This window comes from Ascidia mentula, chromosome 4 (assembly GCF_947561715.1).
Source record: "Ascidia mentula chromosome 4, kaAscMent1.1, whole genome shotgun sequence".
NCBI classification, from domain to species: Eukaryota; Metazoa; Chordata; class Ascidiacea; order Phlebobranchia; family Ascidiidae; genus Ascidia; species Ascidia mentula.
This window is the reverse complement of record NC_138569.1, coordinates 14,922,462-14,934,956: the sequence shown is the minus strand read 5'-3', so window position 1 is coordinate 14,934,956 and position 12,495 is coordinate 14,922,462. Positions and strand designations below refer to the sequence as shown.

The following is a 12,495-nucleotide window of genomic DNA, read 5'->3' as shown; positions in this document are numbered from 1 at the left end:
ACTATCGGCACGTCCTGGCGCCCTGCCCAAATCATGCACTCACAAAGCAACCTTTAATCAACAGCGCTTTCACCATCTTTATTCTGTACTTACTTTTCCTGCAACGTTTTGGCTGAACCCCAAAGTTTTAGCTGCTGGAAAATGGAGCTGAGACAATTAGAACTAGCGCTAAAGCTGTTGTTGCCGCCGCTTCCAGACGAGTGTTGCGCAAGATGACACTCGCTACTGACCAAAAAAATACGTGGAAAACGCTTCTGCACCACAGAAAAAACTGGCCACGAGGCAACAAGGCAATCAATGCGCACACTTCAGATAAAACCGCGTTGACATGAAAACACCAGCTTTTTTCCCGCAAACCGTTTCAGCTGCAGGACATTCGGCGCAAATAATTAAACTTATCCACAGCTTAAAATGTTCTTTGCGCCAGTTTCGGTAGCAGTCTAACCAGTGCAACCTGGAAGACACATAACAATGGCTTTTGTTTACCTTTGTTTTGTTATCATAAGACGCCGAGGTGGACCCGTTTCTCTGAAGACAACCATGTAGTACCCTTAACTATACCGATTTTTTTATTAGCTGCCACACTGCAACCGCATTACTACAGTTTCTGTCATACCGATGCAATTTCCGTTTGCATCGCAACGGCATGAGTCATACCGTGACGCACACAAAACGGTGTGAGGTCACTAGATAAGTTTTTGCACGTGATACTCTACATGTGCCTAAAACTTCGTGGTTGAGTGCATAGGCGAGCTGCAAGAAATGCGGTGTATTCAAGGTGGCGGGTGCTATGCATATAATGTATTTCCGACCTGTGTATAATTGCGTTATTTTCGATTTTCGCGTAGTGTTCCAAGTGTTATGCAATTACTATGGATTTATGTGTTTCTGAACATATAATTGGTCGGCAGCAATAAACAAAGGTACCACGATGTCAGTCCAGGATGTACCCAGCTCGTTCTGCGAAAGAAGAAATAGTTGTCCATAATTTGCAAATGCTACACGCTTCATGCCCGCAGCGCTTAATGCAGCCACCAATAAATGCCACGTAGTTTGCCAAAGTTACCAGACCGCTACATGCAGCGGTTGTGCTCCTTGCAGTCGTTATCAAAAAAGCTCTGTATCTGCCGCTCTTCGAAGGGAGGTCCGCGTAATCAGTACTTCCTGCGTTAAACCAATGTGTCAAAATGCCCGGAGAACGACAACGAACAAAAACACCACAAATTCGCATATACGCAGATAATCAGATAGTTTTTTGTTTTGCGATATTGCATTATAATTCGATGCACCTTCTAAACTGAGGATGATTCCGACCTTGCTGACACTGTTTTGACTGTCTCTTATTCACTAATATCTACTGTATGCAATGAAATGCCGAAAAAAATTAAAGCACGTGCGCCCTTCCTGGTTGATGCAAAACAGCAAAACAACAGGGACCAGCTCGCAAGAGAGGATACGTGTCACTGCACAAGCATTATGCCAGGGTCAAAACAACCTGCCTCATGCGCAAAACTTGCTGACTAAGCGTCCCGCTACAAAAAAATATCCACACACCCCTTTTCTAGCGAAGCGTTCGGCTGCATAAACAAATTTTGCATGGATACTGAAAACTTTGAGGAATTTTGTACATTTTGGGATGCCTTGCTGACCAATCAAAATTAGTGGTACCGCGCAGTGAAACGATGTGTAATCAATAAAGAGAGAAAATACAAATGTTGGAATTGCATTTTTTTAACTAACTTAAAGTCAAATTGCAAAGCCTAAAAAAGAAATACAATAAAATACGGAGCTTAAATAAAACACACGGTTTAAATAGACTCGCGTTTACAAATGTTGACTGACATAAAAATGATTTTTTTTTAATATTTTTTTGCGGATATTTAAACTGCACTTCCGAAATTAATCACTAAATTCATGTCGCTCGGTGTGTTTGTGACGTTTAATGCCTCTACTTAAATCGAAAAGTGCTTGTGGCGTTATAGCCCATACAAACTTTGCTCCATCTTGAGTTTTATTATTCCAATTAAGCCAATGTTCGCTCTTGTAATATGAGGCAACATCGCCACCAAGCGGTAAAGCTTCAGATTACCAACTTGTCATTTGGTGTTGAAAAACTTTTTCAAAAAAAAGCCCTTTTTCACATTGTATATTGAAATATATCAACGAAATTTCGGTATGAAAACTAACATTATTTGTTAAAAACACATTGTACAAACTGGCATGTTTGGCAAAATTTGATTAGAATCGGCGAGATTTTAATCTACTTAGCATGGCCATTTACAATTTCATCATGCTTTCTTTGATCTTTAACGTGTGTGTGTAACATGAACAAGCGATTGTGCAAGTAAGTAATCTCCACTGCTGTGACTAAGTAAGGAACAGAAATACTTTCTTAAATTCTAAAATTAAACTGTTTGAACTGTGACTGGAGTTCAGTATTACTGCAAAAAAGTTTCAGGCGCTGTTGCAACCGTAACACATTTCTTAGCTCACGTTTCATTCATTGTAGAAGCATAGGTGCAAGTATAAGCATCATGTTGAAAAAGTTACCCAACATAGCTCTTAACATTTTGATTTTGCTACTGAAAATTTTATCGATAAAGGAAATGCGTTTTATGTTGTAAGCAATTTTACTGTAAAACAGAACAGTTCACCAAACCAATCTGTGGTATCCTGACACATGTAAAACAGGTATTGAAATAACGCTCACTCAATGTGGAGCAATAGAATTTGCACATGACCTTTGACAAAAGTACATCCAACATTTATAACTTGAGAAAACCAACAACAGCTTTGGAGAAGCCAACATTATTATAGTTAAATGCATAAAGAAGTCCAAGAGTGGCAATACTGACAGCAAGCCATATCATGTAAAAGATTTGTACAATCCAGTCTTTGAAAAGAAGTGGTGCATAATCTGCAATGACTGACTTGATTCCACTGAAAAAAGAACACAATTAGTAGAGTATTGCCCAGTCACTTTGTGTTGGCTCAAACTCACAAATGATTGTGATGTACAATCAGGGTTACAGCAGCAAAGTCAATCACTGGGTTTCCAGGACATATAAAGCAACCTGCGCATGCTGCAAGGACCCCCACTGAGGCCATTCTGTAGGTGTACCAATTAGAGTTGGATTTTTCTAAAAAGAAATTGGGGAAAAACTTTGGTTGGTGGCAGATAATGTCTTGCAAAATCGGTTACAACTTATCAAATTTATTTTAAAACTAAATGCCAAATCTTGTGCCAACAATATCATTTTATTCAAAATACTTTGATTATAACTAGCATGTAGGATATATTTTATGAATGTTTGTTGCACAAATGAAACTTCGAAAGTTTCATGTACTAATATTGTATCAGTATAATTTTGTCTGGATTGGTAACAAACTTGCATGACCGCAGATTTAACAACATTTTTTACAACTTCTCCATTTGGGAGTTCTCAAATTTTGGATCATGACACCAAAGTTGAGCATATTAACTTTTGTATGGCAAGACCGCATTTCACATTTTTAATTGCTTACTGGGGGCTGCTCAGAAAATTATTTTCTTAATCAGGGTCACTTAGAAATTTCTCTTGCAAGCACAGTCCAATGGTAACTTATCTCTTAAAATATATATAAAAGCCCTACATGATAATCACTCACTGGCAGAAGCAACTTGGTGACGAAGGTTAAAGGATTCTTCTGAACTCATGGTGGCACATTTATTTGAGGTTGACAATGCTGCTCTTGATTGGTTGAAACTGAACTGCAGGACCCTTGTTGGTCCATGTTGACCTGAACAGTAAAGGTTTAAATAGTACAGTCATTAGTTAAAGTTTTACCTTGCAAATGTAACTTGCCTTTAATTATGTTAGAAAGCAATCTGGAACCAACACCATACATATTTCTTGGCTAGCTGTTGTCACTCTATGAAGCTGTTAGCTGCCTAAATGAACAAATGCAGTGAATTTATTTTACACAATTTTAAAAATTGTAGAGATAGCCAAGAGTGGAAAAAAATGCACTTGTGTGAAAATTTAACCCGCGTGAAACAATTGGCTAATGCATTAACATACGAAAAACGTTTTGATAATCTGCGCAATTAACGTTCGCCAAAAAAAACATTCCGCGCAAATTACACAAGTGCATTTTTTTGCCAATACGGGAAAATGATAAATAAATGATACGTTGGAAAAGTTGCAACAATTTTTTGCGTGCAATACTGCGCAAGCAAGTCATTCTATAAAAAATCTGAAGAAACAAGACAAAGCAGTAATAAACAACCCCCTGGCCCTTGCTACTTCATTCAACCTTCACACTTTCGCTGCAAACAATCTGGCAAACACGTTCTTTTAACGGGTAGTTAAAATAATGGAGATTATTGGAAATACTTTTACAGACAACTTTTAGCAAGGTATAATCAGAAACTACCAAGACACTACTACTTAATAGTCTCTGGTATACTCATCGGCCTGGACAAAACAATAAACGTGTTGCTTTTTGGTTCTGAAATTGAATATAATTGTCCGGACAGATTTTGTCAGGATTATAAATATTTTTTTGGGATAAATTTATGTACAATCTTTCATTGGCCAGGGTAAAACAATTCAAGTAAAATACGTCTTACCAAAACAATAAGAAAAAAATTATTGTGTTTAGAAACTTGATTTCTTGAACAAAAGGGAGGATACTTTTACACCGGGTCACAAAGAGTTCGCCAAACGTGATACACATATTAGCCTATGTAACATAGAAATCTGTGCGAATATTAACGCTACGATTTCGTGTAGTAATACAACTCAAATGTATCACAAAAAATAACAGGTGGTTGCCCTGTTCACGCCATTAAAATTCGCACAGATTTCTGTGTTACACAGACTTATATTGTATTTTCTAAGATACTCTTTAAACTTCGTGCAAATTTACACCACTATCATTAGTATTAGCATATGCAAGAATAATAATGTCTCTCTATTTACGGCAGTTATCATATGGCGGAGCGTGATTCTCTGTGAGGAAATCACCGCCACATGGACGGCTGACTGGATAACTTCTAATTCAGTGTTTCCCAACCGGTGGAACGCGTGTACACGAGCAACTGTCCGCCAATTGCCGATATAGTTCGAATTTAAAAAATCGTAAGTGGTCTCAGAATGTTTGTTACTTCATCCCTTAAGTTACTTTATAACATTCAACTAGGTTGTACGTGATGAAATTGTTTTGCCTCCAAGTGGTACGCAACCACAAAAAGGTTGAGAATCACTGCTCTAAGCGATGCACATGTCATATTCACACTTGCATGTATTATTGTTAGTTTAAGTAATCTTTCGTGCAAATCAAATATGATTTAATTATCCAAAACAACTCACAAAGAGTGATTGACGATCAGCGTCATTGCGATCTTTTATTTAAAATTTTACAGAAAAATGTGGTTCTTAACCTTGGTCCGATCGAACCTCTGGGGTTAATGGCGAAGTTTTAGGGGTTCGACGAAGGTCCAATGATTTACAATATATCAGCAAATATATATTTCAGTCATACTTTTCTTTGAGAAAAGGGCGTTTTAAAACTTATTTTTAGGTGTTACGGTGGAATTAAAAGACCTTTCAGCGGCACCACTAAATGTGCTTTGTATAGCTACCCTATCTGACCAAGTACGGAAAATGACTTTGCTTGGACACAGTTACCCAACTTCACAAAAATTGTGTTGGATTGCTATTTTTGCTTGACTTATTCTTCATGTTGTCGGGGTTCGACGAATGTTTGAGAAAATCCAATGGGTTTGGCCAGTTAACAAGTTTAAGAATCACTCATCTAATCCAACTTATTTATCATAACACTTTCATCCGGGATGTATATATGCTAATCGATGCGGCGCATCAGGCTCCATATGAGTCTATACACTGGCTTATAAAACCACAAATTTTCACCAGGGGCCGACGAACACCATTGTTTTCTTTCAAACAGAATTATTTCTTCCACGAAGGCTTGGTTGTTGGTTCCACCTAAAATATCCCGAGGTCCTCGGGTCACAATTTTCCTTTCAAGAACCTTGAGTCATTCCATAAAAACGTTTTATTTGAGCTACAGGCTATGCCTGTGGTTTATGAGCGGGATGCCATTCTCATAACACCGAGCTTTTCATAATTTGGTCGTATTAGACAACTACAAAGCTAGTTGACAGAATTTGATGCAAAACCTTTTCAACAGCAGTAGCACTGTTTGCTTTGCAACATCTTTCAAGGCAACCATTTCCCTTGACACCATGCATGCAGATTAGCAGTCAATATTAAAATTAGTGCCCAAAAATTCAGCCCTTTTGGCCTCTCCCTGGCTACGCCAAAGCCGTATATTTCCAACTTACAGGTATATCTCGTTATTTTTCTGCATTCCAGGTCGTTTCTTGTTAACATTCAAACAAATTTGGGATTCTGTTCGTTTTGATACTTTCCCATGCAAGAATTACGAACTTTCATCTACCACGATGGTGACGCAAAACGTTATAATGTCTTTTTCGAGACAAATTCGCCGACAACGATATAGGCCAGCAAGCCAATGTAGTGATAAAATCGACGTATCGATCATTATACAAGTAAGAGACTAAAAAAACGCAAACCGTTTCGGGAGCAAGCTTGCGGCGCCGGAACAACAAGAAACATTAGCTCGCCACAAGAACTTATTGTAAATCATAGAGATCCACAGATTTCGTACTAATTAGAAAGAAGGGTGCCACACGCTGCATGCACGTCCGTAATATAATGCCTTACGTTGAACCAGTCCCTAGTACAAACAGGTTGGAGATTCCTGACGTCAATCGTTTAGAAGTAAATAAGCCAAAAAATACATAAAGGATGGTCTTATACCACCAGCTCACTTGGAAATTTATCATTGTTTTGTTGTTAAACAAATCCGTCACAAAACATTTTTATATTTATTAATTTTGGTTTTATTCACTTGATTTTTGAACAGTTTATAAATACGTAGCAGTTTTTTAAAATTTATGGACGCGGTTTACAAATTGGGTTACTTCGTTATTTACTATATATTCGAACCGGGTTAAATTGACTTATTTTATTCTTTAAGTTTCTTATGATGCCTTAACCAGTGATTTGCAACCGGTGTTCCGCGGAACACCAGTGCTCCGTGAAAGATCATCAGGTTTTCCGCAAGAAATTGATTAGTTTAACTGATGTTCCATGGAACACGGGTCGAAAATCACTTTTTTTAAGAAAATAATCATCCACTATCACCAGTTTGAATGTTTTAATGTTGTGAAACAATAAGATTCGTTTTGTAATAAAAAGAATGTAATTGCGCGAGCCTGTTGCTGGTTAAGTACAATGCCGCAGTACTTCCAACAATTTGGTGTTCCGCAAGATTATTTTGATAAAAATAGTGTTCCGTGGCTCAAAAAGGTTGAAAAATACTGCGTTAAACGACCTTAAACTGTAAAACGAGCGCATAGAATAAACATTTATGAAGTTACTTACACTTGCAAGTTTACGTTAAACTAATCCTACATTACAATAGCGATGTGTTTAAATTACCTTGCAATTACAGCAAAAAAACCTGCGAGGACATGAAATTGTAGGTGGGAATTACGACAGAAATCCCGTATTGGTGGGCCCCCATTCGCTATTTAAGGGCCCCCGTACCGGCAGGGGCCCTGGTACGCCGTACCGACTGCACCCCCACTCTTAGGGCCGGCAACAAACGCGATAGGAGAGGAATCCATGGACATATTAATAAAAAGCCACATAAAAATATTGCCTAACGAAAAAAGGTATCTTCTGCTATCAATAGGACGGAAGTCGTAGGAGTTTTTCTACGCCATGGATGCAAACAGCACCACAAACGAGTTTAGTGGGTTATACGAAAGGGCCCAACCACGTTTAACCACCACGAGTTAATGCGGTATAACTCAGGTATGTATATGGCGTGATATTTCCAGCAAGGTCAAAGTCTTTTGAAAACTAATGGTGGCATAGAAATTGCTTGCGCTTGGTGCGTCAAATAAAACAACATTAACTGTAGAATCTATTTGTGGGTGCAAGAGAAATTAAAGCCCTACGGAGCAGTAATTTAAGTACGTTAGCAGCGAGTACATCTTGTGGGGTAGCCATGTCTGTACATTGCACACGATTATGTTGTGGTAAAGGTAATTTTTACTCTGGCAATTACAGCTATATTTACCAGCCCAAGTTTCATTATATTGCCTACTGTTAAGCAAGCTATTACAACAGAAAATTGTGCAATGATGAAATAAATTTGCGTTTAATTTATCGACCCCCCTTTTGTTCCCACTGCACTCGCCCTGAATGAAGTCACGTCCACTCGCGTTGGTCCAATTTGACCCGACGGCCGGCGAAATCGTCGTTATTCATTATTTAACATAGTCTGCGGTGTCTAGACGTCACGTGACGATACCTGCTTAAAGCGTACGAAGTGAGGCTGCGTCGCTCTTTTCAGTAACTCGAAGAAGGCCGTAGCCTATGTTCTTTTTCTCTTCAATTTACCGCCGTCGGTGCCACAGGAGCGCATACGCCGGTCGCCACAACCGGGGAAGGAGTACAAGCCGAGGAAAGGTTGCTGAGGCGCCGCTACCATCCCTATGGCTGTCGGGTGTTTCCTTTTGATGCGAGCCCACTTTACCTTTTTTGATCTTTGAGCGGGCGGGCGGGACGAGCGTGCCCAAAGCTAAGCTTTGGAATAAAACGAAGAACACACCGTGCGATTATGCATGCCTCTTGCCCGTGTAGACTAAACACACATGCGACATAGCAATAAAATGCAAACGCCGGTCACGATTAAGCCGACTGCCCTTGCACACAAAATAATTGAAAAATCGCAATTGTTGTCACCAAAACTGTACATGACGTTGGCTTACTGGGATAAACACAGCGCCTCGGCTCTTTCTCTTTTACTCGCGCCCACAACGTTTCAGGAACTCCAGGTCCACATCAATAAGCACGTGTAAAGCAAGCAGCTGATCAACAGTCCAGCTTTTGTCTTGTCCCACAATGCTTTATTCAGTTGTATTTTCTAAACTTATACCACGTGCGCCCTCCTAGTTGTGTGGTTGTGGCATAGGCGCATTCGAGTATTCGCAATGAGTCCGAATAAAGGCTAAGTATAAAGAGGCCCAGTTACAGGTTCTTTTAATCAGCCTACGCTAATAGAAAGAGAAAGCAGGGTCGTCGCAGGCGTAGGCTTTCGTCTGGGAGCGTAAAGAGAGAATGTTCAGGCTGCAGCGTTACAGCAGTTGACCTGATGCCTATTCTGTGCTGTCATCGCACACTTTATTAGGTGCAGGTGTTACATATCAATGTGCATTTATGTGGAAAGCTGTAATGTGAAAAAGTCTGTTTTCTAAATCACGGAATTTCAGTTTGAAGTGGTATTTCGGCCATGAAGGGGGCAAGTTGCCTATGTTGGGCACTTCGTCAAAATGAAGGTAAGATGTAAATCATTTGACAGTCTCAGCAGACAGACAAAGGTCCTCGTTTTAAAGACAGTTTGTTGGGCATTGACAATGGATAAAATGTGTTCAACACGTGACTTGTACATAAACAATGAATCGTTAATTCTCTGTTTGTTTGAATTTTTGTTAAAAAGCATAACCTGTAAAACAAGCAATACTTACGATTCGTTTCAGCTTGACAATGTACCTCAGAATGAACAGGGTTCAGAACCAACAGTAAGCTGTTACGCACTTAAGCTTTCTTGGTCTTGAAATAAAAAGTGACAAAATAATTAACGAAAGACATTCGTTGAATCAAGTATTTTCTATTGCAAGAAACCTCACCATTTTCGGTTGTATGGAACATGTTTCTTTACGCGTATCACGTTATCACGCGTATCACAACATATTGCCATTTAACTACATATGCTGTTTCAACCAACAATGCAATAAAATTCGCTAGTAACTTGATCTTACAAATATATTACAGGTAGTACGACGTTACTATGCACTGGAGATGTGGTTGGTCGTTGTCACAATTTTCCAGTCATCGTATCTACAGCTAAAAACTATGTAAAGGTATGTTCAATATTTTGTTCCTTTTCCCCAAAACTAAACGAAATGTTGCAATTGATTGAACTATGGAAGCCTCTTGCTACCACTGCTTTAAATGTATTACTGGATGCTAGTTATTTACTTTTGGAACAACCTAGAGTTAAAATAGGTCCGAAAATGTTTAGAAATGTTGTATTTCTTCACCTTGACACGCCGGCATATTCCAACAGCATTCTTTCGACTGTGTAAATAAACCGGGGCTAGACATCCTTCGTTAAACGGTTTTAATGGGGCCACATCTCAGACTACCCCTCCCCCATGGAAATACAGAGCAAGCCGCAAATTAATTGAGTTAGGTTTTAATCACATTGTTGTCGAACGATTTGCATGTTTGGTGAAGAAAAAATATACGAACAAATTTGCGCTGTGAAAAATATGGTCAAAATTTGTTCAAATATTGAAATCATTTTTTCGGTACATCTATTTCCGATATGTGTGCCACAACGTACGCGCTATGTGGAAACCGGTGCATAGCTCAATAAGCGTTGTCAGTTGTTATGGACGACGCCCATTGTCATTTGATTCTTTATCAGCGCAATTCCCGGATGCTTTACATGAAACTAGTGCAGTGGTTTCCTAGATGTCCGTAATAATGAATTGAGGAAAGCAGACGACCTGGTAAACCAACCAAATTTTTCTCGACCGAAATTTAGAATAACGATATTACGTAATTCTTCGCCATAAACCATGCCGTCATTTTAACCTTTCAAAGATGCTTTTGGAAACTTCTATAAAAGAGACAAAAAGAAGACATTAATCCAGACTGGTACCAAATGATACATCTGCCATTTCCGTAAGAGATACGTTACCGGAATAATGGACGCTCTTTCTGATAAATTCACACCGAACCCTAGTAATGTAAACACATACACTCAAATAAAATGTACCTAACACATATCGTTGCTGTCAAAATATAATGTTTAGTTAGATCGAGGCAAATTATTCCATTTTTTTCAGCAATGTACCAATTTTGCCTTGTGTTTTACTTTTTTGTAAATTATTCTCAAAGCTTTGTTTGATTATTTTGATATACACACCGAGTGGATCAGCCCAACCAAGATCAGTACAAGCAAAATATGTTTAAATTTGCCGTGTTCATGTTCAGTTTAAGCATTTTGATGGCCTTTAGGTTTGTGGGTGAAACATTTCATGTATTGCAAAAAACTAAATCCTCATTTAGGACATAGAAAATGAAAAGAGCTGTGTTGATCAATCGATGGACAAAACGTATTTTTTTCCAATTACGGACTAGCGTGATCTTGCAATTATTAAACCGTCCTAATCCTTGGTTTTTTTCGCAATAGTCAGCCTCATACCACAGGGACAGCCATGGGCCACATACTGTCAGACTGATGTGCGTCATTGGTCACGTGGCGTCTGAACTTGTCTGCTGCTCGTTCATGCGTGGTAATTTGGAGAAAAAAGACAGATGGCGAAAGTTGAGAATGCAGATAGGGAACTTGCATTTTTTATGAAGCACTACACACGAAAACGTAATCAGATTAAAACCAAATGAGCCAGAGAACGTTCGATTTATTGAGGGATCCAAAGTTTTTGGAAACTGCTGCGTCTGGTGAGCGGGATCCACTGCTGTATGTGCCGTCGGCCAGACGTGATGCCGCGGCTTTCGTGTTAAGCACGTACCATGTGCCTGGCCAGTGCACTGTACAGGGGCCTTTCTATTGATTTCGTCTGTCTGCTGTCTACCATCCTCGTTTGGCCTTGGCCCTTTTCCATATTTTCTTACTGTAACAACGATGTTCAACTCCACTCTTAACGTCAACGGTTGTTCTTTTGAGTTACAGTGGTGCGCCCCTGTGACATCCTGTTAACGAAAGGCTTTCTCACCGCAAAATGGTTTTGGGGAGCTGACAGAGCTCTTATGCTTTGTTTTAAGTGGGACACGCCGCATACGGTTCTTACCCGAGCCTCCTCTCTTGCATTCTGTAGCCCATGTTTTAGCCAAAAACCGCAGACGCGCAAACCTGGCTTCACACTGTGGCAGTCGCCTACCGTGGCTAGCCTCAAATACCTCAGTTTGCTGAATCAGGCAATCGTCTTTTGGAATAAAGAAACTTAATTAAACAATACACACTTTGCCTTAGATTGCGTGATCTGCTGAAAAAAGTTAAAAAAATCATTTATTTTATTTCCAGAGCCGGTAAAAGAAACTAAACTTCTATATTTCTTGTCACGCCATATATGGAGCGGTATTGCGTATTCACTGTACTTGGGAGGGATTCGTTCAGTTCTTGACAACGATCAATTCAACAGGTAAGATTGTGCCTTTACTAGAAATACACTCAGGACGGTCAGCAAGTTTAATAGCATAAGACTTGTAAATTAATAGGTTTCTTTGGTGTCGCCGATGCGACTCAGGGTTTTATGGCCGAGAACAATCGATTTTTTGTTTTATGGCAAGTAGCTTAAACTAC

The 12,495-nt window shown here is 39.3% G+C and overlaps 1 protein-coding gene across 1 annotated transcript; it reads right to left on the bottom strand.

Moving 5' to 3' along the window:
- Positions 1 to 2,260: 2,260 nt before the first annotated feature.
- LOC145898891 (succinate dehydrogenase [ubiquinone] cytochrome b small subunit A, mitochondrial-like) lies at positions 2,261 to 4,289 on the bottom strand. The gene is made up of 4 exons (XM_082987540.1): positions 3,846 to 4,289; positions 3,649 to 3,780; positions 3,002 to 3,140; positions 2,261 to 2,940 (listed from the first exon to the last, which is right to left on the bottom strand). The coding sequence occupies exons 1-4, from the start codon at positions 3,886 to 3,888 to the stop codon at positions 2,766 to 2,768; spliced, it is 489 nt and encodes a 162-aa protein (XP_082843666.1). The 5' UTR covers positions 3,889 to 4,289; the 3' UTR covers positions 2,261 to 2,765.
- Between the last annotated feature and the right edge of the window lie 8,206 nt (positions 4,290 to 12,495).

Excerpts from the sequence above, each read along its gene's own strand:
- LOC145898891 (XM_082987540.1), bottom strand. The coding sequence starts at position 3,888 with ATGTATGGTGTTGGTTCCAGATTGCTTTCTAACATAATTAAAG. Across the intron at positions 3,781-3,845 it reads GCTTTCTAACATAATTAAAG|GTCAACATGGACCAACAAGG; the intron begins GCAAGTTACATT and ends TTTACTGTTCAG. Across the intron at positions 2,941-3,001 it reads ATTGTACATCACAATCATTT|TGGAATCAAGTCAGTCATTG; the intron begins GTGAGTTTGAGC and ends TTCTTTTTTCAG.